Consider the following 21,188-nt stretch of genomic DNA (forward strand, 5'->3'; position numbering starts at 1 on the left):
AAACGTTCGTTCAGTCTTAGATCCGCATGTGCTCAAGGGATTTACGTCGAGGCAAGGCGGCCATGCTATGATGCTCCGTATGAATGCTTTTGGACCGCAGGCACGTCGCAGAATTAGGTCGTACTCCAATGCAAACCATCAATCAACTGTGAGGCCTTCCAGAAGTTGACTCCAAATACCCCTTATGATACTCGACTGATTACCATCGTAGCTTTTGGGACCTGCCAATAAACTATTACTGGAAATAACTGGTCGTTGTCTCGACCCAGTCTGGTCACCGAGGGAAGACGATAGTACTTGGTATCAACAAACACGTTTGGATAGCCAAGCTACGGTACATAATCATCGAGCTCATCTCAATGCAGCGACCGTCTCACCGGGGACCCTATAAGCACCGGGAAGAAGAACCCGGGCTCTGGTGACAGAGTTGGCCCATGCACCTAGATCGTGTAAAAGCAACGTTCGACATTTAATTGGACTCTGGGGTAGCAGCCTGGACTTTCTGAACATGATGGTATGCAGACGAATTTCGTAATTCTCGCTCGCTGCCATCTTGGTACACGTGGGAGTGGCTTCAATCGTAAAGTTCCGAAATCTTTGAAATACAAGAATCAGAAGTTCCTTGTTTGGATTCTCCACTCGATTACGCCGACCTGGAGCAATTTCGGATATCCATCGCACTGGAACCTGGTCGACGTCTAGCTTATACAATATGGTAGTTTCGTACCCATACCCTATCGCGAGCAAGACAGCAGTGTGGATGAAGGACGATCTCCGATGGGGTAAGTTCCCCACAATACGCGCCAGGTCATGGAGTGATTGCTTGGTAAAGATGTCCTTCACGAACATCTGAATTAGTACGTGGTCCTCTAGGGGTGTTGTCGTAGAGAACTAACCTCTGTGCGGCATTCCAGAAATACTTCTGCGTCAAAAACGCTAGTGATCTTCAGTGGACCCCGAGCAACGTGAGACCCCAAGGTAAGTCAGTTTATTCCAACGACACCCCTGTTGCATGGAGTGCGCACCGCGCAAACTTGCGTGATAGCACGAGCAGGGTTTGATTACAACTTACACCCGATCTAGGACTGATTTTGCGCCTCCGTCGGGTATCCGGCTTCCCGCAATATTCATGGTGCAGTACTCCTGGCTTCGCATCGATTTCTCTATCTTGGTATGCCTCTTCGGCACTGCGTAGAACATTCCATCAGAGCTTGTTCTAATCCAGTAGTGTTGAAAATGAAATTGCCCTCATGACCTTGATGGGTGGAGTCCACGGCCTTCCGAAGACCTTGAAGGTACTCGGGTCCTCAGAGGATAAAAGGGCGGCCTGGTGTCGCTGCTTTCCCCAATCAAGCCGCTTTACTATTATCTTCAACATGGCTAACGAGCTCCTGCATGGCCAGTACATCATCACCTCTGTGGCAGACCAAGAAAACCTCGGTGTTTCCATTATTGTACCACTCATTTTCCCCCCGCCTCCCATTCCAGTCATAGTCCTCCCCGAAGGCGTTGTGCCTCCCAAGGTAACTCTCATCTTGTGCATTGTTTATAAGAACTTGGTTAACCTTGGTTTGGTCAGTTTACGATCGAGCCGGTCAATGGAGGGAACAACACATATGTTATCCTTGTCGACAAAAGGAACACTCGCGGTCAAGACGAGCGTGTCTTTGCCTTTGAAAACGAACCTGCCGAGGAGTGGGTTATCATCTACAGAGAGCCTCAGAATGCATACACGTGAGTAACCGGTGCTTGGCATTCATGAGACTCACGCATCGATACGATGATGCCTAGCATCGAAAGGAGGGGTGGACCTCTTGGATGGACTGCTCCGCCGCGCGAAGAGCCCCTTCCCGAGCGTCAGGTATGGTCTACTGCTTCTCCCGCATACGGAACAATTATCCACACCATATTTCCAGATTCTCCTCAGCCCCCTGATTGTTCGACCATCCGAACCCCCTCAATTCCTCCCTTCCCAGCTGTTCAGATTGACACGTGTACTTCTAGAGTGATGTGAGCAAGGTTACTCTGTAGTTGTGTCTGAAGTGTAACAATTGTAACAATGTGTGTCCTGTACGATCTAAAGAATGTTGTGTGGTGTCACTTCACCATACTTTGGGCCTCCTGCGTGGGTTGAACCAGTTGCTCTTCTTCGCGGTGCCTAGCTTTTTGCGATCACTCATCCCGTGACAACATTAAAGATAGTAATACCTTACAACTTCACTGCGCCCATGACACCACTTCCAGAGTATACTAGTTCGTTGACAATAATTAAATCGCGTGTCTGGTCGGGTCCAGAACACACCCACTTCGTGGCAACGTTACTCGAATGTCAAAACAAGTACACTCAGATAAGCAAAAGGACAGACCAGTGGTTGGTGAAGCAAAAACACAGGAAGGAAGAAACACCAGTGGGAACCTCAAACACTCAATTGCCGCTTCAGCTCAGCACGTGCCGCGCGCAGTCTTTCTGACTTCTTCAATAGTTCTTGGAGTATCGCAGCACAGTGCTCGTATGCATCATCACTTGCAACTTGCAGTCCGTCCAGGAGGAACTCGTCGAGGCCGCGTTCCGTTCCTTGGACCATTTCTCGGTCAATTGCCAAATGCACCATATCAACGAAACGCTATTATGTGGGATTGTCGTGCAACGTGACAGGTAGTCCAGGCTTATCATGACCTTTGTCGATATTTTTCTCATTCGGCGGGGTCTTGTATTCAGGCAATTTTGAGCGCAAGTGAGTATCCTGTTGCACCCAATCACTTCCGGCCTTTTTGTCGATATTTTCCCCATTCGACAAAAACCTGGCTGCAGGCTTTGCGCGCCGGCGAATGTCCTTTCCCTCCTATGGTAGTCAGTTTACGATCGAGCCGGTCCTCGGAGAGGACAATACCTATGTCATCACGGTCGATACATGAAACATCCGTGGTCTAGAGGGTCGCGTCTTTGCCTTCGAGAACGAACCTCCCAAAGCAGTGGGTTATCATCTCAGAGAGGCTCAGAACGCATTCACGTAAGTTACCGGTGCTTGTTATTCACGAGAGGGCCGGACACCGATACGATAATGCCTAGTATCGAAACGATCGAAAGGAGCGGTGAGCCTGTTGGATGGACTGCTCTACCACGCGAAGAGCCCCTTCCCGAGCGTCACACCGCATCTTCCACGTATGGGACAATTATCCACGTCTTATTTCCAGATTCTCCTTCGCCCCGTAATCGCTACGATGTCCCTACCGCCTCTTTGCCTCCCTTTCCAGCTGTCCAGAATCCAACCTTTCCGTAGGGAATGATGTGACAAGGTCAGCTTTGTACTTTTGTCTGGAGTGTAACAACACGTGTTTTGTATGACCCAAGGAATGTTGTTCATCGTACTTTGAGCCCTCCTACCTGTCGTTCCTCCTCGCGATGCCTGGCTTGCCGCGATCATTCTTTCTCTCCACTCTGGGACCGGAATTCCCCTCCGCCATTCCAATTGACAAGATATCGGAGATTATGCGAGATGTAGGATATAACAGATTCTACGGGTGATCTGTGAGATGTACCTTCTCTACTTTCTTCTATCTATGTGCTGGAATCGTACACAACTGATGCAGTAAGATTGCATCGTGGAGATCGAGACTCTACGGTCCAAGATGTTCTCAATCATGAGCATTTCCACCACGCAGAGCTGCAGGCACCCACGGACCACCAACATAGTGCGGTTAGGCCCGCCATCGAACGGCATTTACTGGTCGACATTAGTTACATTGGCAATCATTACGATATGGTAGTACAAGAAGCAGGTCGAACAGGAAGCATGGACACGCGACAACAACAAACATCAAGTCATCCGATCAACGACGACCTGGACACCCACCCATGCGGGCCAGGTCCATGAAAACATACATGACACAACTCTAACTGATATGCACGAGGGAAACGACGATGACGAAAGCGATCAAGATGACTTGGTGTCAGGGATCTCGGCGATACAATCGATCTCGATGAATGCCCCCATCGGGAGAGCAGATACACCGATGCACGTACGCGCGGGCATCGTCTCATGTGCGAAGAACTGTTGTTCATTGGTGGGTGGTCATACCGATCCAGAGACAGGGAGAGTGATGGGACGTACTTGTTCGTATATCTCGTTCATGTGTAGGAAATCTCTGGCCATGTGGACGAGGTATACGGTGACTTTGACGACGTGCTGCATGCCAGACCCTGATGCCTCGAGGATCTTGGAGATGTTCTCGAGGGCTGCGCGCTGTCGAGCATGATCAGATAGGATATGAAATAGGGTGTGCGGCAGCGGGCGAGTGGGTTTCAGCATTGGAGATCACACAACAAAATTAAGCAGCACGCACGGTCTGTGCTTGGATGCCCCCCTCGACGACCAGATACTCGGAATCACATCCGATGCAACCTGAGACGTAGACGTGACCTTTGGATTTCACGGCCTGGGCTATTCATCCGTGGATCAGTGATGCTTAGTAGATGATGGAATCGGGACACGCACAGAAGACGCTGAGGGGTGGGATGGCGTCGGCAGTGTAGACAACCTCTTTGGTGGTTGTCGTGCCACAAGTTGCGCTGGTGTCGACTGATCCGTCGTCAGACATGTTACTGAGGGTGTTGTTTGAAGATGCGAGAGGAGGCCTTATCAGCCATTTTATACACAGCGAGTTTCCCGTCAGGACCCAGGGCGTCCACATCTAGCTAGCCTGCACCCAGCGCAGCCGAACAAGTCCAGAGGTTCTGACATTTGGAATAGCCGGGATCTTATGGACTGCCTTGTACCGCATCATGCCACCTTTCGAGGGTATCTGTTGTCTTCCTCCCAGCCTATGCAAGGTATTACAGTAATAGCATCTACATAGTACGTTTATTCCGAAAAATTTGCAGGTGGCTGTGCTTACAGCCACTGCAAATTCGCTGACTAAGCGGAAGGCGCCTGTGCGAGAAAGTGAGGGTCGGGAGACTTGCGGGCTGTGCACAACCCTTGCCTGTACATCTGTACTCAATTCAATGCTACTGGAAGCCACTCTATGTTGGCCATGTAATTATTCATGAAATAAATGGGTATTCTGCAAAGAGACCCACCCAAATTTGCTAGATGAGTGGTGTTTTGGGCGCGGGAAGTGGTCACGTGATCACGCCTCGCGTGTGGCGCTTGCGCTTCAGGCTCGGCTGCATGCGTGCGAACGCGCGCTCGCAAAAAAATTGGCACGGGCCGCCCTCCCGCCTGGGAAAATTTGCTTATCTGGCTGCAAATTTCCCAGTGCTAAGTCACTTAGCACACTTTACAATGGACTTTGCACTTTACAACCCATTCCCAATGCAAATTTCCCACTTTTCGTTGGTTAAGAGCATAGATAAACATGTGTAGGACGTGAACAGAGTGCCTCGGCACCCTCCCGAGCCATCCCGCCGGAGCCCTGACATTGCGATGCCCGGCAGGGCCCACTCGAACACTCGAACCCCCTCCCCGCCCACCCGCCCGAGGGCGGCCTTTCCTTGTAAGGAAGTTCCCACGGCATCGCCACCTGCCAATTTTTCGAACTATGTACATTGTTGTTGGATTTGACTCTGGGCTCATCACGTGACTGTAACGCGTCGCCATTTTGCCGGTGGCGACGACAACAAATCACGTAAAGACGAGACGTCCCGCTTACCACGGCGACTGCAAACAACAGGCCATAGCTTTTCACCAGAGCCAGCATTACCGTCAATTGTAACCGTGTTTTTCAAAGGTAACCACGAGAACAGCCACCCAAGAATGAACAAACGGAAATACGACGATCACGACCTCGGTGCAGAGGCTCTCGATCAGCCACGAAAACTAGCAGTTATCGGGACCTTAACAACTCTCCAGCCATTCGCAGCCTCCAGAGCGGCACTCAATGAATCCACCACTACCACTGCCGTTTCTACTCCAGCAGGCATACCATCGCACCAGGATCTGGCCGACGTTTGTCTCGTACGATATGGTAGTTTCGTACCTATACTATATCACGAGCAAGACAACGATGTGGATAAGGGAGCTCCAAGATAGGCCGCTGGCGCCTATACGATCTCCAATGAGTTGAATACCAGGTAAGGTCTCCACAACACGTGCCAGGTCACGGAATGATTATTCGGATAGGGTCTCCTCCACGAGCATCCGACTCAGCTTATGGGTATCTAGTAGAGAACCAATTTCTGTGCCGTCCGGGTGGCATAAAGATCCCTGCGCTAAAAAGTTAGTGGGATCCTAAGGCAAGTCCTTGCTCCGACTACACCTTCGTTGCATGGAGTCCGCATTGCGTGGACTTGCGTGAGAGCGAGCATGACTCGGTTGTATCCGATCTAGGACTGATTTTGCATCTTCGTCCCATCTCCGGGTTCCGCAATATGCAATGAAAGTTGGCGCTCAAGGCCTCCTGCATGGCGCGGTACCTCTGGCTTCGCGTCGAGGATCTATCTTGGCATGTTGTGGAGATACTTCTTCGGTACGTGCAGAACTTTTCCATCAGAACTTGTTCTAATCGAGTAGTGTTTGAATATGACAGTACTCTCATAGCCCTGAGGGGGTGGAATCCACTCCGCGTTCGGTAATACACACATGTAAGTTACCAGTGCCTGACGTTCAGAAGAGACCGATACAATGATACCTAGCGTCGAAAGGAGAGGTGGACTTCTTGCATGGACTGCTCCGTGCGAAGAGCCTGGGCCTGAGCGTCAGGTATTCTCCCACACATGGGATGGCCTAGGAAGACTTCTATGTCGGCGGCACAAATAATGTTTGTTTTCCGTGCTGGCGCATGTCATGCGCTCATGGAAATCAGCATTGCAAAAGGGTTAGTGCCATCTTCGGTCATCCCCATTGCCCAAGCAAAAGTGGCCCATTCCTCGCTCCGACGATGCCTCATTGCATAATTTGGCCAAACCCGATCTCGGACTGATTCTGTGCCTTCGTCCCATCTCCAGCTTCCGCAATATGCAATGGAGGTTGACGCTCAAGTCCTCTTGCGTGGTGCCGTACCACTGGCTTATCGATCACTCCGTCTGGGTGTGTTGCTTTTTCTGTACGCGCAGAACGTTCCATCGGAGCTTGTTCTAATGGGATAGTGTTCGAATATGAAAGTAGTCCCATGACCTGATGGGGAGGAATCCACGGACTTCCGAAGACCTGAAAGGTACTCAGTCCTCAGAGGATAAAAGGGCGACCGGCTGTCAGTGGTCACCCCAGTCAACGTACTCGACTATTATCTTCAACATGGTCCACAGGCTCCATCCCGGCGTGTACCAGATCATCTCAGTGGCATACCAGAGAGACCTCGGTACATCTAGAGACAGGAAACGTCATCGACCCTGTTCCAGTTGTGGTCCTTCGCGTAGGAGTTTTGCCTCCCCGGGTAAATCTCATCTTTTATTTTATTTACAAAGTTTTGACTGACCTCGATTCGCCAGTTTATCGTCGAGGAAGTCGAAAATGAGCCGGAGACCTATTTCATCAAGGTCCAGGAGGACATGAGCCCAGTGATCAAGAATACCCGCGGTGTTCCTGGTCCAGAGGAACCTAATCTACCTGTTCCTCGCGTCTTCGCCTTCGAAAATGAAGACCCTGAGAAGTGGGTGATCCTCCACAGAGAGGATCCCGAGATATACACGTAAGTTATTGATGCTTAGTATTGATGGGAGAGTGGGATACTAATACAGTGATGGATAGCATCCAAAGGAAGCCTGAGTGCGGAAGTCCCCACGTGGGACAATGATTCATAGCATGTTTCAAGGTTCTCCTCGAGAGACTGATCATTAAGGAAACCGACCCTCCTACCATCGATCGTTTCCAATTGTTCCAATTCCAACCCGTAGTCCCGGCGTGACGTCAGGAAGGCAATTTTGTAGTTTCATCTGAAGTGTAACAATACGTGTCCGGCGTTGCTCAAAGAATACTGTGCGATGTTCATCGTACCTTGACTCTTGCGTGTGTTGAACCAGCCATTGCTGTGCCATGTCGCAGTGCCTGGCTTTTGTGATCCCTCATGGCTCCCCGGTCTCGAATTCCAAATCATGACAAGATATCCTGGACAATAGACATCCATATCACGTTGTACATGTGTGTGCCGGAATTGTACACAACTGATGCAATAAGATTCCATAGAGCTCAGGACACTATGCGGGGGCGGTCTCGATCGCGCAAACAGAGGTGCCGACACCCACGCCCGAACCTAATTTCGAGCAGTTTGCAGTCAGCATCATGTCCCTCGCATGAACACGACCATTGAATGTGGTGCGCTCGAGCCGCTCGAGCCCGACATTGAACAAGATTCACTTGTCAGTTGGTAGCCACTACGATGCAACGGTATAAGGAACAGAACAGACACGGGAGCGTGAGCCCGCGACAAGAGGTCAATTTATTCACTATGCATAGGGCACCCATCCACGCGGGTCCATGAAAACACACACAACGCAGCTCTAATTCGCATTTGACAACGATACTCACGAGGAAAATGACGATAATGATGAAAGCGATCAAGATGACTTGGTGTCAAGGACCTCGGCGATACAATCGATCTCGATGAATGCCCCCATCGGGAGAGCAGATACACCGATACACGTACGCGCAGGCATCGTCTCACGTGTGAAGAACTGTAGTTCATTGGTGGGGGTCGTACCGATCCGAAGACGGGGAGAGTGATAGGACGTACTTGTTCGTATATCTCGTTCATGTGTAGGAAATCTCTGGCCATGTGGACGAGGTATACGGTGACTTTGACGACGTGCTGCATGCCAGACCCTGATGCCTCGAGGATCTTGGAGATGTTCTCGAGGGCTGCGCGCTGTCGAGCATGATCAGATAGGATATGAAATAGGATGTGCAGCAGCGGGCGAGCAGGTTTTAGCATCGGAGATCACACGACAAAAGTGGGCGGCACGCACGGTCTGTGCTTGGATGCCCCCCTCGACAACCAGATACTCGGAATCACATCCGATGCAACCTGAGACGTAGACGTGACCTTTGGATTTCACGGCCTGGGCTATTAATCCGCCGTGTATCAGTGATGTTGGTAGATGAGGGAATCGAGACACGCACAGAAGACACTGAGGGGTGGGATGGCGTTGGGGGTGCAGACAACCTCTTTGGTGGTTGTCGTACCACAAGTTGCGTTGGTGTCGACTGATCCGTCGTCAGACATGTTACTGAGGGTGTTGTTTGAAGATGCGAAAGGAGGCCTTATCAGACACTTTATACTGTAGCGAGCTTCCTGTCAGGACTCAGGCTAGCCAGCCTGGGCAGTGGGCCCAGCGCAGCCGAACAAGCCCAGAGATTCTGACATTTGGAATGGCCAAGATCTCATGTGCATGATGGACTGCATGGTAGCTCATCATGCCACCTTTCCTCCCAGCTTGTACAAGGTATTAGCATTTACTTTTTTGTTGGATTTGACTTTGGGCTGGTCACGTGACTGGACGCGTCGCCATTTTGCCGGTGGCGACGACAACGAACCACGTAAAGACGAGATGTCCCGCTTACCACGGCGACTGCAAACAACAGGCCACAGCTCTTCACCAGAGCCAGCATTACCGTCAATTGTAACCGTGTTTTTCAAAGGTAACCACGAGAACAGCCACCCAAGAATGAACAAACGGAAATACGACGATCACGACCTCGGTGCAGAGGCTCTCGATCAGCCACGAAAACTACCGGCTATCGGGACCCTTAACAGCTCTCGGCCACTCGCAGCCTCCAGAACGGCACTCAATGAACCCACCACCACCGTTTCTACTTCAGCAGGTGCTGTATCAAAACCACCTTCGCGCCCTCCCTCTCGCCTGACAAGGCGAGATCCACCACGACCCGGCACAGCAACAACCAGATCACGATCGACGCGTGCAACCAGTGCACCTCCAAAACCTTCTGGCCCACCGACGCGTCCACCAATATCACGCATCCCCTCGGGTTCGGGCATTCTCCGGCAGCAGAATGGGCCCACGTCGATAGAGTCTCTCCAAGTAGCCTCCGCACAACGACTCGCATGTGATATGGATGCAGAACGCGCAAAGGTCGCCAAACTCTCTGCCGACGACCGGGCACTATCTCGTCAACTTGCATCCGCGAAAGAACTCGACCTTGATAAACGTCGCGCGCTGGTCGATGCGGTAGACGAGCTCGAGCGCATAAGAATAAAACACCAGCGGGAGATTGTCGATCTTGAAGTGGAGGCTGGGAAACGCGCACGGGAGGCGAGGGAACGCGAGGAAGAGTTGAAAGTCGCCAAGGAAGATTTAGAGACTGCTCGCGAGACAATTGCGTCTTTGAAATCCACGGTGGCACAGCAGTCAGGCGTGCAGGTCACTCTGAATGCGCAGATCGCAGCTCTGCAAGTGGAAAACAGGGAATTACGGGCGCAGCTCGATGACCTGTCGTCAACCGTGTCCAAGGGCGCGCTCGAGTACGCGGATGCACAGCGCAAGATCGAGCAACTGGAGAAAGAAGCGAGAGAAGCAGAGATGGTGAGGAGAAAACTCCACAATATGGTCCAAGAACTCAAGGGGAATATTCGTGTATTCTGTCGTGTGAGGCCTGTGCTCCCCCATGACTTCGTTCCGCCAGCAGTTGCGGGGCTCCGTCGGCCGGGGTCGCCGGCAGATGATCAGGAAAGGGCCGCTGTTGCAGACCTTACTTTCCCGGACAAGGAGGACCACCGAGAGATCGTCGTTTCCTCGACCAGTTTAAATGCTATGGGTCAGGAGAGGAAAGAAGCTTACAATTTCACTTTTGACCGGGTGCGTTGGCTTTCCGACAGCGTCAAACTAATTTCCAACGGTTAATACCCGCAGGTATTCGAACCCGAGGCAACGCAGAGTGACGTGTACGAGGAAATATCACTGCTCGCACAAAGCTGCGTGGACGGGTACAATGTCTGCATATTTGCGTACGGACAGACGGGTTCTGGAAAATCATTCACTATGGAGGGTGGCTCGGTGAGTACTGTGGACCCCGCTTCAATGGACAGCTCTGCTCATCAACAATAACCACATGTTGGCAGACCGAGGCAACGGTGGGTATGATTCCCCGAGCAGTTGGCGATGTATTTCGAGCGGCAGATGCCCTCAGAAGTAAAGGATGGGAGTACAAAATGGACGGCCAATTCCTCGAAATCGTGCGTTCCCCTCTAAAAAAAGTCCAAACGTCACACTCTTACTCTCGCCGTCGTGTCAGTACAACGAAACGATTAATGACCTGCTCGGCAAGGGTGAATTCGACAAGAAGAAACACGAAATTAAGCATGAGAAGCAGGGAAGTACAATTACGACACGCGTGACGGACGTAAACGTCCTTCCGCTCTCGACACCACGGGAAGTCGCTTCACTCTTGCGGCTCGCCAATTCTCGGCGGACGGTTGCAGCGACGCTCATGAACGAACGTTCATCGCGGTCGCATTCCGTGTTTACGCTTCGTGTGTCGGGGTATAATGCGCATACGGGGACACGGTGTGAGGGGTGCTTGAACCTTGTCGATCTGGCAGGCAGCGAACGTCTGAACGCTAGCGGCGCGGCTGGGGACAAGGACAGGCTCAGAGAGACTCAAAACATTAATCGAAGTTTGAGTGCTTTGGGAGATGTTATTGCGGCGCTCGGAGAAAAAAGTGTGGAGAAGGCTTCCGAGAAGCACGTCCCATACAGAAATTCGAAGGTGAGTCCCCCGTCCCTGTTCTTTCTCCGTGAAATTCTTTTTCTCTCTTGTTATCTGTTCTCCATCCTTCAGTTCTTTTCGAATGGGTATGTTCAGTAGAGCTTGCCAGCCTTTCACCTGCTTTCTTGCTTCTGTTTGGATCACCGCTTATGATCTTCGCTGACGCTGTGCTTTCCGGTGCGCATACTATGTCCGTCTTTCATTCACGATCTCGTGGGCGGTTGTGGTGCTTGGCCTTCTCCCCTTCCTCCTTGCCCGTTGCTCCACTACTACTGCCGCTGTGCCCACCAATGATATCGTCGCATTCCTATCCTCGATGACGTCATGATCGTGGCGACGTCCTCGCACACACGGAACTTCTTTTCACAGCTCACGTACCTGCTGCAAAACTCTCTGAGCGGGAACTCAAAGACACTGGTAAGTAGCACCCCCTTCCCCACCGTTTTCGCGACGTTATCGTACCACCTCTCTCACTCATCGCGTGTTTATGTTCCCTGCGTTGCATCCTCGCGGTGTGGCGTTGCGTTGCACTATATTGCATTGCATTCCACTCGTCCATAAATGTATGGCCGTGGTTGGCCGAACCTGTGTTCTTGTGGCGTACGTCTGGACTTCGATAGATGATACTCAACTTGTCCCCTCTTGCCGCCCATCTCGGCGAATCCCTGACGTCGTTGCGGTTCGCGACAAAGGTGAGCACTCCTTCCCTTCCATCCCCATCCCCTCCCTTTCTTCCCGATCGCGATCGGATCCGATGATTGATGACTCGCCCACTCGTGGCCCGTTCCTCCATTCTACCTAGGTCAACAATACCACCATTGGCACGGCAAGGAAGCAGGTCCGTGGGCCCAGCTAAGTTCGGACTTCGGGAGAATATACAGTACCGTGGGCAAGTCATCTCGTTACACATTGTATTAGAACTTCTGTGCACGCGTGTTCTGTGGAAACATACAGTACGCGCAGTACATCTATCTATATGCCGCTCCACCTGTCTTGATCGCCCCTTTCTTTTTTTTTTTGGTTTGGTCTGTTGGCAAAATTTTCGTACTTCGTGTTCCTCCTCGTTCACGTTCACGGAGCCCGGCCGAGAAGGGAGAAGGGTCACGCATCTGTGCACCAGCTATATATTAAAAGTATTATTACTGTTATGTTGTGGTACCATTTTTTTTTGTTCCGCTGGACTGCTCTTCGATTTCAGATCCTCATATACGACCCTTACGAGATCCGGCAATTCGGTTATGCGGGAACCGGTGCAACAATGACGGAGCGCAGCAGCGTGGCGTGAAAACGCGCCCAACGTCCATGTCACCCATATCTAAGCATACACACATATGTACGCATACGTTATCACCCACCCACCTCTATTGTCGAAGTGTGAGGCGCCCAAACGACTAATAATGTAAAACTGGGCACCAGTTAAGCGAGTCTAGCAATCTCGGCCATTCTCGTCTTTCTCGTGATCACTTTTGAGAAGACGAAGCCGACGGTAACGAGGACGAGGACGAGGAAGCCGACTCCCGCCTAACTTCGGATGCCCACTTAAAGAAATTGCATCGATATCGGTGGTCGACTTCGTCACGTGGCCGTTCCCCTCTGCCCTTGTCGTAACCCGGACCGACGGGCCTGAGCACGCCATTCAAAGGATATCGCGTCAGTGCCAGCATGGATAGCGGGAGAATGAACATGGATGTATATGTGGATCAACGAGTATGTAGGGGAAGACACGAGGTGTAACCCAATCAAAAAAGGGGGAGAGAGAAACAGGGAGAGGCTTCTCCCCCAAGAGATCGCAATCGCATAGGGAACTCGGATCAAAATGCACGTACCGAGAACAAATATAGAAGGTCTTTCCTTTGTTAGGCCCTGGTTTGTTCACCGTGTACAACTTGGCGGGCTCGCCGTGAACGTTGCATTTTGGGGGTTCGATGGGTGCCATGAGCTTTGACCATGCTGCTTTACTTCCCGAGGAGGAGCGGCACTGTGATGGCTCTATTGCGGACTTTGACAGCGTTGATGGTGTTTGAGAATCTGCATTCGAGTTTAATTTTGCGTTTGTGGACCTCAGTCATGGCTTACCAACGGTCTGGGATGGCCCAGGCGCACATAGAACGTCTTCGTCCAGGCAGAGAGATAAGCGGAGCGCTAACTGATAATCTGAGTTGGGCGAGTGAGGATCACAATCCGACGCCAACGGATCACCATTGGCCTGAGATTGTGATTGCGGTGGTGATGGCCGTGATTGAGATTGTGAAGGTCGTGATGGTTGTGGAGTAGCAAAGAATGCATCAAGAGTACCTTTTCCCGCCGCTGAAGAACCGCCTGCAGGTCTGAGTTTCTTATTCGGCTTAGTCCGTGCTGCCGGAACATCTGTCAGCTTGCGTTTCGGCGGTCCGGTGGGTGGTTTTGAAGGTATCCTCTCTTGCTCCTCTACGCCAGTTTTTATAGCCCCCGTGGGTCCCGCACTCGAAAGATTCCCCGGTTGGCGAGCGAGACTCGTGTATTAGTAGTGGATTCGCGAGATCTAGGGACTCTGTGCGGTCCGGCAGCACAGCATCTGGGGCATTCGACGCAGTGCTGGATGAGATAACCGACGCTTGGGAAGCGGATGGCGATCCCGAAGGTGATGATGACGAATCTGAGGCACTCGCTGCCGTTGAGACCCTGTCCCCTTTCGAGAAAAACGCGGACAATAACGTCTGTTTACCGGAGAACTCGTCCCAACACCTCGCAGCAAGCCGCGGGACTGCTGCGGTCTTGCCCTCGGCTGGTCGTGACATTACCTCACCAAGACAGAGCTTCCTGCCATCATCGGTGGATAATTTCGTCATGGAGATCAATATAAATGGGACAATGGTCAGAAGCCTTTGAAGGATGGTTGAATGTCACCGTGCTTGATCCAAGGAAGGATCCCTCTGGTAACCAAGATGTAGTCGACGCGGGTCCCATAGTTGGTCTCTCTGGCGCATATCTTCGTATTCCAGCCTACAAATAGTCGAGCGGGATATGTAAAGACCCGTCGCAAGAGGGAAAGAAACGTGCGACTTACATGTGTACATTCCCTTCCTGCAGGGCCAAAGGGTTCGCACCGCGTCGGTCATACAACCGTTAGGGGAAAGCCAGTCACGAAACCACGCGCGTGCGGGATGATCATAAAACGTCGCAGCATTACTGGCGAGATGGCCGTCACAGTGGTCGAGCGGAGTGGCACATATATTTATGTCACCAACAACGATAACATCTCTGCCCTCGTTGATCAGCTTGCCGACGCGCTCCTGCAGCATCAAGTGATAATTCATTTTGAATGGCAGTCGGGAATCAGATGTTTCGTTAGGGCAGTAAACGTTGATAAGAACGAACAGGCCCAAGTCTAGTATGAGGGCCCGGCCTTCAGTATCGAGAGATGTCAACTCGGATGGTTTGTTGCCGTGTTCATCTGGGATTAGGTTCATCTCGTTAGCACAGGGATAGTGACGTGATATCCGTTCATCTTCGCTGAGCGGAGGTTTTGGTTGAACTGTCCCTGAAAGGCCTTCCTCCGCTTTGAGTGGAGCAACAGTGCGAGAGTCTGTGTAGATGGCTACCCCACTATACCCACCCTTATTGGCAGGGAAGGAGAAGTAGCCGTCGAAGGGATCTGGGACAGCAATGTTACGGTCAAGCCCGTTGCGCGCGGTCTTCATTTCTGCGCGGAGAGAGTATGAAATGAGCAGCACTGGAGAAGAGCTCTAACTCGCCTTGGAAGCAGACGATGTCGGCCTGGAGATGGGTCAATATCTCCCGAAAGGTCTTGAACGTGTTCCATCTCACTAGACGCGTCTACTTAGCTTCTCCGAGTGGGGCGAGGACTCGAGTGAAGAGACTCACGGATGATATTGGGGAAGAGTCCTAACACCGTTCTAACACATAGAAACCGCGGTCATGAGGAGCTGCAGGATTAGATCTGGCGCCATGGCAAACTCACGATATTCCATGATAGGATACGCATGATTCATGGCGTATACTTATTGGTTGCGCGATAGCAAAACGGACTAGTCGGTGGTCGTGTCAGTGGTTTGGTATCAGAAACAGGTTTAGAATATTCAACTTCCTTAGTTCCTAACCAAATACGGTGCAAGTTCTCAACCAGTAACCTGCCCGTCGCGTCCCTACCTCAATGTAAGACCCGTTCGGTCTCAATAACACTTATGATGAGACGGTTTAGTGGATTCATTTGCAGCCGTTATCGTGCCACTCGGTCGCACGCTTCTCTCCCTGTGGTTCGAGAAGTTCCTCTCCGACACCGCTTTGTCTATCTGCCAGGTCACTCACTCACGGTCTCACGATCTCTAATCTCATGCAGGCAAACGTGCCTGCTTAGCGTGCCAACTTGCTACCCACACTTCTTCTGTTCCTCCGTTCGGCTTTTCCCAGCTCCCTGGAATCTTGTAATGTGGTATCATCCCAATCGATCTCGTCTCCATTGGGGACCGTCTCACTCGTGACATGATCCCCTGTGCATATCCTATAACTTAGTATGTTGGTGATTGCGAAGCTCTTCGATAGCAGTCTATCACCACCGTTGTCGTGATTTCACGCGCTTCTTTGACACGTTGCAGCAGCACCTCAGATCTGTGCAACTCGTGGTCAAGCCGTCAACTCTCTTTACGTTGTCATCCGTCTCGTACAATACCGTGTGTCAGCAAGGCCACGGCCTTCTAACAAGTTGTCGTTATGTACTCCGCAGACCTGTGGAGTGTGCTTGACCGAGATAGATTTTAATTAACTCTTGGTGAGTGACAAGGTTGCCAAATTTACCATGAAACCAGGGTCGTCAGACTCGGCATGGATCCTCAAGGCAATTACGCGCTGGCTCGATTCGCTGAGTCTCCGGCAAAATCTCGTAACACAAAGCGTGCCACCGGAGAGAAAAGGCGCAGGAATGAATCTCGCGTTACCCATGAAATGATGCCTGCGTGAGGGGCATGGCCAGAACAATCCAAGCTTCACTACTATTTCAAAGTCGGAACAGCATCTTCATTCACTTTTCTTCTGACCCCTACTTTAAAGCCGTTACAGATTCTCTGCCTACCCACCCTTCCGGCTTATAACAAGTCTTTATCTGGGGAGTCAAGCATGCATCGAGGTAGGCAGGCACCCATGCCACGGTCGCGGTCAAGGGGCGCTCAGGCTACGCCGATAGGCAACACAACCAGGATAGCTCGTAGCCTCCATGATTCAGCGTCCAGCCCTGGGACATACTCTTCTCGCTTCGACACGGACCCGAGACGGAAGCAAACTTTGTTGAGCCTTCTTGACTTACTTTCCGAAGTCCACCTCGATAGTGGGCTGGACACAGGTGTGTCCCTCTCTCTTTCCCCACGAACTGAAGGTTGACCACCGAACAAGATATCACCTCCCCACCCATTACAGAGGACGAGTTACGAGAACGTAAAGAAGGTCCCCTCCTTTTTCGCGAAACGTATTGACCTTATTCTGCAGCAATGGCCGCGGATGAGAAGTTGCAGGAAGTCGGAGCGGAGCAGTTTTTCAAGTTCGAGAAGTGAGTCGTGCCTCGCCATTGATATATCCGCTGACTGTATGGAAAGGAAAGTGGAAAACCTAGACAAGGAGGTAGGCAATGTACTTGTTTCGTAAGAGTAACCTAATATTATTGCATTAAGCTCCGCAACTTCGCCAATGCGGCTCGCCAACTTGGTAGCTCAGTCGGCATTCTATCGTCAGCTTTCAAATTGCGTGAACGGCTCACTAAAGTATCATTTTTGTTTCGAGAAAATGCCGCATCTCTATTTCCTCGCAAGGTCTCTCGGCACACACGCGAATCGCTACTTAATCCTAATTTGATGGATCGCAAACGACGGCGCTCGACATGGCGGATCCACCGCCCACCTCCAGTCACCAAACTTATTTTGGAAGAGGATCTCCAACCTGAAACCCTTGCCCTCTCAATTTGAGAGCTTTGCCAATGATGTCGTGACCTTCCTCAATTGTCTCAGCGAGTTCCCGGAGTTTAATGACGAGGCCTGTCGACCAGTCGATGAAGGCATTCGAAGGAGACCTAAAAGTGAGTAGCTGCCCTAGTCACAGCTCGACGACCACTGCTGACGTGATGTTCCTCGGATTAGTACTGGGCTTCTTGCCTCAACGAGTACAAAAGTATGTTTTCACGGTCCATTCCGTCGTACCGCTAAGCTCAGTAGTTCTTCGTTTAGCCCAGTTTCGATCCCCCGCTGTTCAACGCTATGTACACGACTTGACTACTGAGATCGGCGATCACGTAGACAACATTACAGTAACGCTCTCCATGTTTATCGAGATCGGTGTGTGCGGAGAAAACCACCTGACATGCGTTGGTGCTGATAGGCTATGTTATGCAGGTGTTCCTACAATCAGGTTCCATCAACAACACGCTGCAGCTAACCTTCTGAACTTGTCTACGGTAGCAACCTTCTTTTCGGCCGTGACTGCCTCAACGCTGCAGTTCTCTTCCATGAGTACAGGAACGGTGTTGGCGGATGCTGTCAATGCGTTCTGGTTTTCTTCACTGGTGTTCAGCATCGCTGCGGCCGTGAACAGTCTCCTCGGACTAACGTGGAAGCAGGCTATGTAGTAAGAGATTCTCTTACTTCTTTTCGTCATGCCTTGGGCTCATTGCATCATCGAGCCGCTCCCCTGGGCACAGGGTACCGTGGTGGGTTCTGATATGGATTAAACGCTCTCCACTGGTCTTCCTCGTCATGTCCGTTGCCTGTTTCTCGACTGGACTCATGCTCTTCACATACTCCTCTCCTCAGGTGCGCGTGCCATACCGTCACACCGTTTCCACGCGTTTTCTGATACGGTTGTCTTGCAGGGGCCAGTCACTGCAACAATAATCACCGTTTTAACGGCAAGTTCATCCATTCTCGGACATTCAACTGTGGCTTACCTTATATGCTTCCATAGGTGGTCACATCCTTTGGCCTTATCGCTGTGTCAGCCTGGTTCGTATCCGAACGATGGATATTTGTTCAGCACAGAGGTCAGAAATGGCTTGGTGATGTAATTGCTGAGTTCATAAACCACGTTGCCAACTTCCGCCTTGTCCGGATGGCTCGCATCGCCATCGACTGGCTCAGCACATGTGTTGCGGCGCTCTGTGGATGTTTGCGACGTGTAGCTGAACGGATAAACATATCCCCCGCGCGTAAAGAGAAAGAGGTCTTGCCAGTCTATAGCGACCCACACGAACCTCGGACCTACCGTCACCCACGCCCTCCCCCGCATTACCGCCAGGATACGCACGAAACGATATTACCCTTACCAAATCACGAACCAGCATTCTCTTCATGTTCAGACTTTACCGAACGACCTATTTCACCCGACGATCATAGTGAAGTGAGCGTGGGCTCTGGGCAATCCAATGCCAAGCAGCGTTTCGTGAATGCTATTCGTTCTGTTATGATGGTACAGGCTGCCTCGCGACCTCCAATGTCACCAAGGAGGGATTCTGCGTGGGAAACTCCGCAGGTCACGTCACCTGGCCGGCTGCAAGAATCTGGCGTGTCGGCCCTACGAAATGCACAGATTGCTCATTATGTAGAGAAGCTAAAGCCTCTCGCCCCCATACAAGAACTTGGTGCACACCAGGCTCTTGTGCGTCATCTCCAATTTTCGCCAAATGGCAAGTTTTTGGCTACATCGAGGTGACTGCTGATTGGCACATTTGTTCTTTCATATGCACTCACGTATTGAAGTTGGGACAGGACGTCAGTCATATTTAAAGTGTCGCCCACAGGCGAACTCTCTACCCATCGTGTTCTTGTCCATGTGCGAGGTTTCATTGGCCAGGTTGCATGGTGACTTCACATCCTATGTCAGATTTTGTGCATGCTGATAACAGTGTAGGTCTCCGAACGGCAAGACACTTTTGACTCGTCTCACTCGTTCTGTGAAGGTGTGGACCGAGGTAGATGAGCTACTGTGCTGGTATCCCTCGATGCTGAATGGGTCTATGTTAGGATGGCTATTGTAAGAAGACCATCGAACGGCAAAGTACAGTTCAATCCATTGTCTGGCTTCCTAACAGTGAAGGTAAGGCTCTTTTCCTTTGAACCGAACCGTGCTCACGATGATTCCGATCAGGTTTCTTGTCTGTCGAAGGAAGTGACGTTGTTAAATTGGTGCGCAATTTCACATTATCTCTGTAGGACCTTGAGTAATTGCGGTACACAGGATTTGGCTGGGAGAGTAAATCTTAGCGCCTGTTCCTGCATTGCACCTTCGTCTCATGGCGTCACGTTTAGGTCTTGAATACGTACAATCTTGGACATGTTCGCCTTCATAACGTTGCAGTAACGGAGGATTGTCAACGCTTGATTGGTGTGGGCCCATCTATCATTCCAGCAGATGGACCACAACCAAGTCGTCACACTAGGGTAGAGAAGCGTCTTATTGGTGAGTTCACGTGACACCATCAGATGAAATCTAACTCCGTCCCACGATAGTTTACAATATGTCATTACAGAAGAAAGAGAGGTGCGTTTTCGGTCCCCGAGGTGGAGGCTCGTCGTTGATGGTTGAAACAGCCAGACACCGTTTGCCAACGACGTCCGGGACATTACTATGGCGAGAAGGGCCTCGGTTGCCCTTATATCACCAGAAAAGGTTTGCATGAGCCCTGTTACTATGGAATATCCGTCTCACCTCTACCCGCCCATTAGTCCCCACCTCAGCTCTGGAAGTTGGAAACCGTGAGGGACAGGGATCATAATTGTTATACTTCACGTCTTAGTTTGAAGCACACGTACATAAGGAAGGCCCAATTTGAGCTTGCAGGTCCTTGCTACTTTGGAGGCAGGGATGACCAATTCGTGTTATGTGCTGGAAAAGGTTCGTAAATTCTGCTGTTTATTGGTGCGATGAAAGCTTAAGCATGATAGCCGGCGATATTCACATTTGGGATCGGGATTCCGGATTACTCCTTCGTTATATCCGCCCACAAACACCCAACACTTTCGGAGACTTGACTTGCATTGCATGGAATTACGGAACGGACGACACATTCATGTTCGCGACAGGTAGTCATGATGGTGGGGTGCGTTTATGGTCGACGGCAGCACCTCCGCCAACGGACGAGACAAAGTCAGAGAGTTCGTCATTTTATGACCGACATACGGAGGCCGACCGGATGACAACATTTTCTCTTCAATCTGGCTAGCAGGGAGATCGATACTACGCAAAGCAAGCCTTAATGTCAATGGTACTTAGGTCAACGACGAGGAAATTATATTTATCATGTTATGCAACAAAGGGTTTCACGACTAGGTAATCTCCTTTGTTTAATTGTACCGATAGGCTAATATATGCTACACTCATGGTCACCGTTCAAAACGGTTGTAGAACTACAAAATGTATTATGTTCTCGGGGGCGGTGCTGCCCTTCACAAATACAAGTGCATCTGTAGCACCTTACCTTGCAGCTGGAAGCGGTGCATCAGAAGTTCATATATGCCTTAATCCAAGGAGATGGAAGGCAATAATACACGAGTA

General features: G+C 51.0%; 7 protein-coding genes across 7 annotated transcripts; 4 read left to right on the top strand and 3 right to left on the bottom strand.

Moving 5' to 3' along the window:
* Positions 1-1,376: 1,376 nt before the first annotated feature.
* Positions 1,377-2,009, top strand: F5J12DRAFT_891445 (uncharacterized protein; the record flags this gene model as incomplete). Its single annotated transcript, XM_051747490.1, has 4 exons — positions 1,377-1,523; positions 1,580-1,734; positions 1,792-1,861; positions 1,917-2,009. The coding sequence occupies 4 exons, from the start codon at positions 1,377-1,379 to the stop codon at positions 2,007-2,009; spliced, it is 465 nt and encodes a 154-aa protein (XP_051601537.1).
* Positions 2,010-3,562: 1,553 nt separating this feature from the next.
* Positions 3,563-4,764, bottom strand: F5J12DRAFT_822819 (Endoribonuclease L-PSP). Its single transcript, XM_051745364.1, has 6 exons — positions 4,707-4,764; positions 4,497-4,655; positions 4,345-4,442; positions 4,113-4,244; positions 3,917-4,052; positions 3,563-3,602 (listed from the first exon to the last, which is right to left on the bottom strand). The coding sequence occupies exons 2-5, from the start codon at positions 4,597-4,599 to the stop codon at positions 3,936-3,938; spliced, it is 450 nt and encodes a 149-aa protein (XP_051601538.1). The 5' UTR covers positions 4,600-4,655; positions 4,707-4,764; the 3' UTR covers positions 3,563-3,602; positions 3,917-3,935.
* Positions 4,765-6,403: 1,639 nt separating this feature from the next.
* F5J12DRAFT_781903 (uncharacterized protein) lies at positions 6,404-7,633 on the top strand (the record flags this gene model as incomplete). Its single annotated transcript, XM_051742638.1, has 8 exons — positions 6,404-6,468; positions 6,540-6,583; positions 6,635-6,701; positions 6,730-6,816; positions 6,947-7,028; positions 7,107-7,191; positions 7,247-7,374; positions 7,430-7,633. 8 exons carry the CDS (start codon positions 6,404-6,406, stop codon positions 7,631-7,633), a joined length of 762 nt encoding a protein of 253 aa, XP_051601539.1.
* A 379-nt stretch (positions 7,634-8,012) lies between these two features.
* On the bottom strand, positions 8,013-9,369 carry F5J12DRAFT_822845 (Endoribonuclease L-PSP). The gene is made up of 5 exons (XM_051745365.1): positions 9,057-9,369; positions 8,903-9,000; positions 8,671-8,802; positions 8,466-8,611; positions 8,013-8,190 (listed from the first exon to the last, which is right to left on the bottom strand). Exons 1-4 carry the CDS (start codon positions 9,157-9,159, stop codon positions 8,495-8,497), a joined length of 450 nt encoding a protein of 149 aa, XP_051601540.1. The 5' UTR covers positions 9,160-9,369; the 3' UTR covers positions 8,013-8,190; positions 8,466-8,494.
* A 67-nt stretch (positions 9,370-9,436) lies between these two features.
* F5J12DRAFT_822849 (kinesin-domain-containing protein) lies at positions 9,437-12,860 on the top strand. Its single transcript, XM_051745366.1, has 7 exons — positions 9,437-10,750; positions 10,805-10,948; positions 11,014-11,127; positions 11,187-11,660; positions 12,030-12,077; positions 12,281-12,352; positions 12,463-12,860. Exons 1-7 carry the CDS (start codon positions 9,602-9,604, stop codon positions 12,514-12,516), a joined length of 2,055 nt encoding a protein of 684 aa, XP_051601541.1. The 5' UTR covers positions 9,437-9,601; the 3' UTR covers positions 12,517-12,860.
* Positions 12,861-15,718, bottom strand: F5J12DRAFT_822853 (Endonuclease/exonuclease/phosphatase). The gene is made up of 9 exons (XM_051745367.1): positions 15,622-15,718; positions 15,525-15,556; positions 15,395-15,462; positions 14,707-15,342; positions 14,547-14,642; positions 14,154-14,424; positions 13,737-14,122; positions 13,487-13,688; positions 12,861-13,283 (listed from the first exon to the last, which is right to left on the bottom strand). Exons 1-9 carry the CDS (start codon positions 15,643-15,645, stop codon positions 13,121-13,123), a joined length of 1,878 nt encoding a protein of 625 aa, XP_051601542.1. The 5' UTR covers positions 15,646-15,718; the 3' UTR covers positions 12,861-13,120.
* Positions 15,719-16,710: 992 nt separating this feature from the next.
* F5J12DRAFT_973476 (uncharacterized protein) lies at positions 16,711-20,963 on the top strand (the record flags this gene model as incomplete). The annotated part of the gene is made up of 23 exons (XM_051750121.1): positions 16,711-16,995; positions 17,046-17,087; positions 17,139-17,199; positions 17,246-17,270; positions 17,321-17,551; positions 17,574-17,682; positions 17,714-17,721; positions 17,783-17,813; positions 17,870-17,977; positions 18,035-18,266; positions 18,322-18,451; positions 18,511-18,537; positions 18,603-19,342; positions 19,394-19,495; positions 19,545-19,605; positions 19,658-19,730; positions 19,782-19,819; positions 19,872-19,886; positions 19,943-20,103; positions 20,225-20,303; positions 20,360-20,528; positions 20,579-20,733; positions 20,907-20,963. The coding sequence occupies exons 1-23, from the start codon at positions 16,773-16,775 to the stop codon at positions 20,961-20,963; spliced, it is 2,877 nt and encodes a 958-aa protein (XP_051601543.1). The 5' UTR covers positions 16,711-16,772.
* Positions 20,964-21,188: the final 225 nt, after the last annotated feature.

Source organism: Pisolithus orientalis (assembly GCF_024613125.1).
Source record: "Pisolithus orientalis strain OTSU chromosome Unknown F5J12scaffold_9, whole genome shotgun sequence".
NCBI classification, from domain to species: domain Eukaryota; kingdom Fungi; phylum Basidiomycota; class Agaricomycetes; order Boletales; family Pisolithaceae; genus Pisolithus; species Pisolithus orientalis.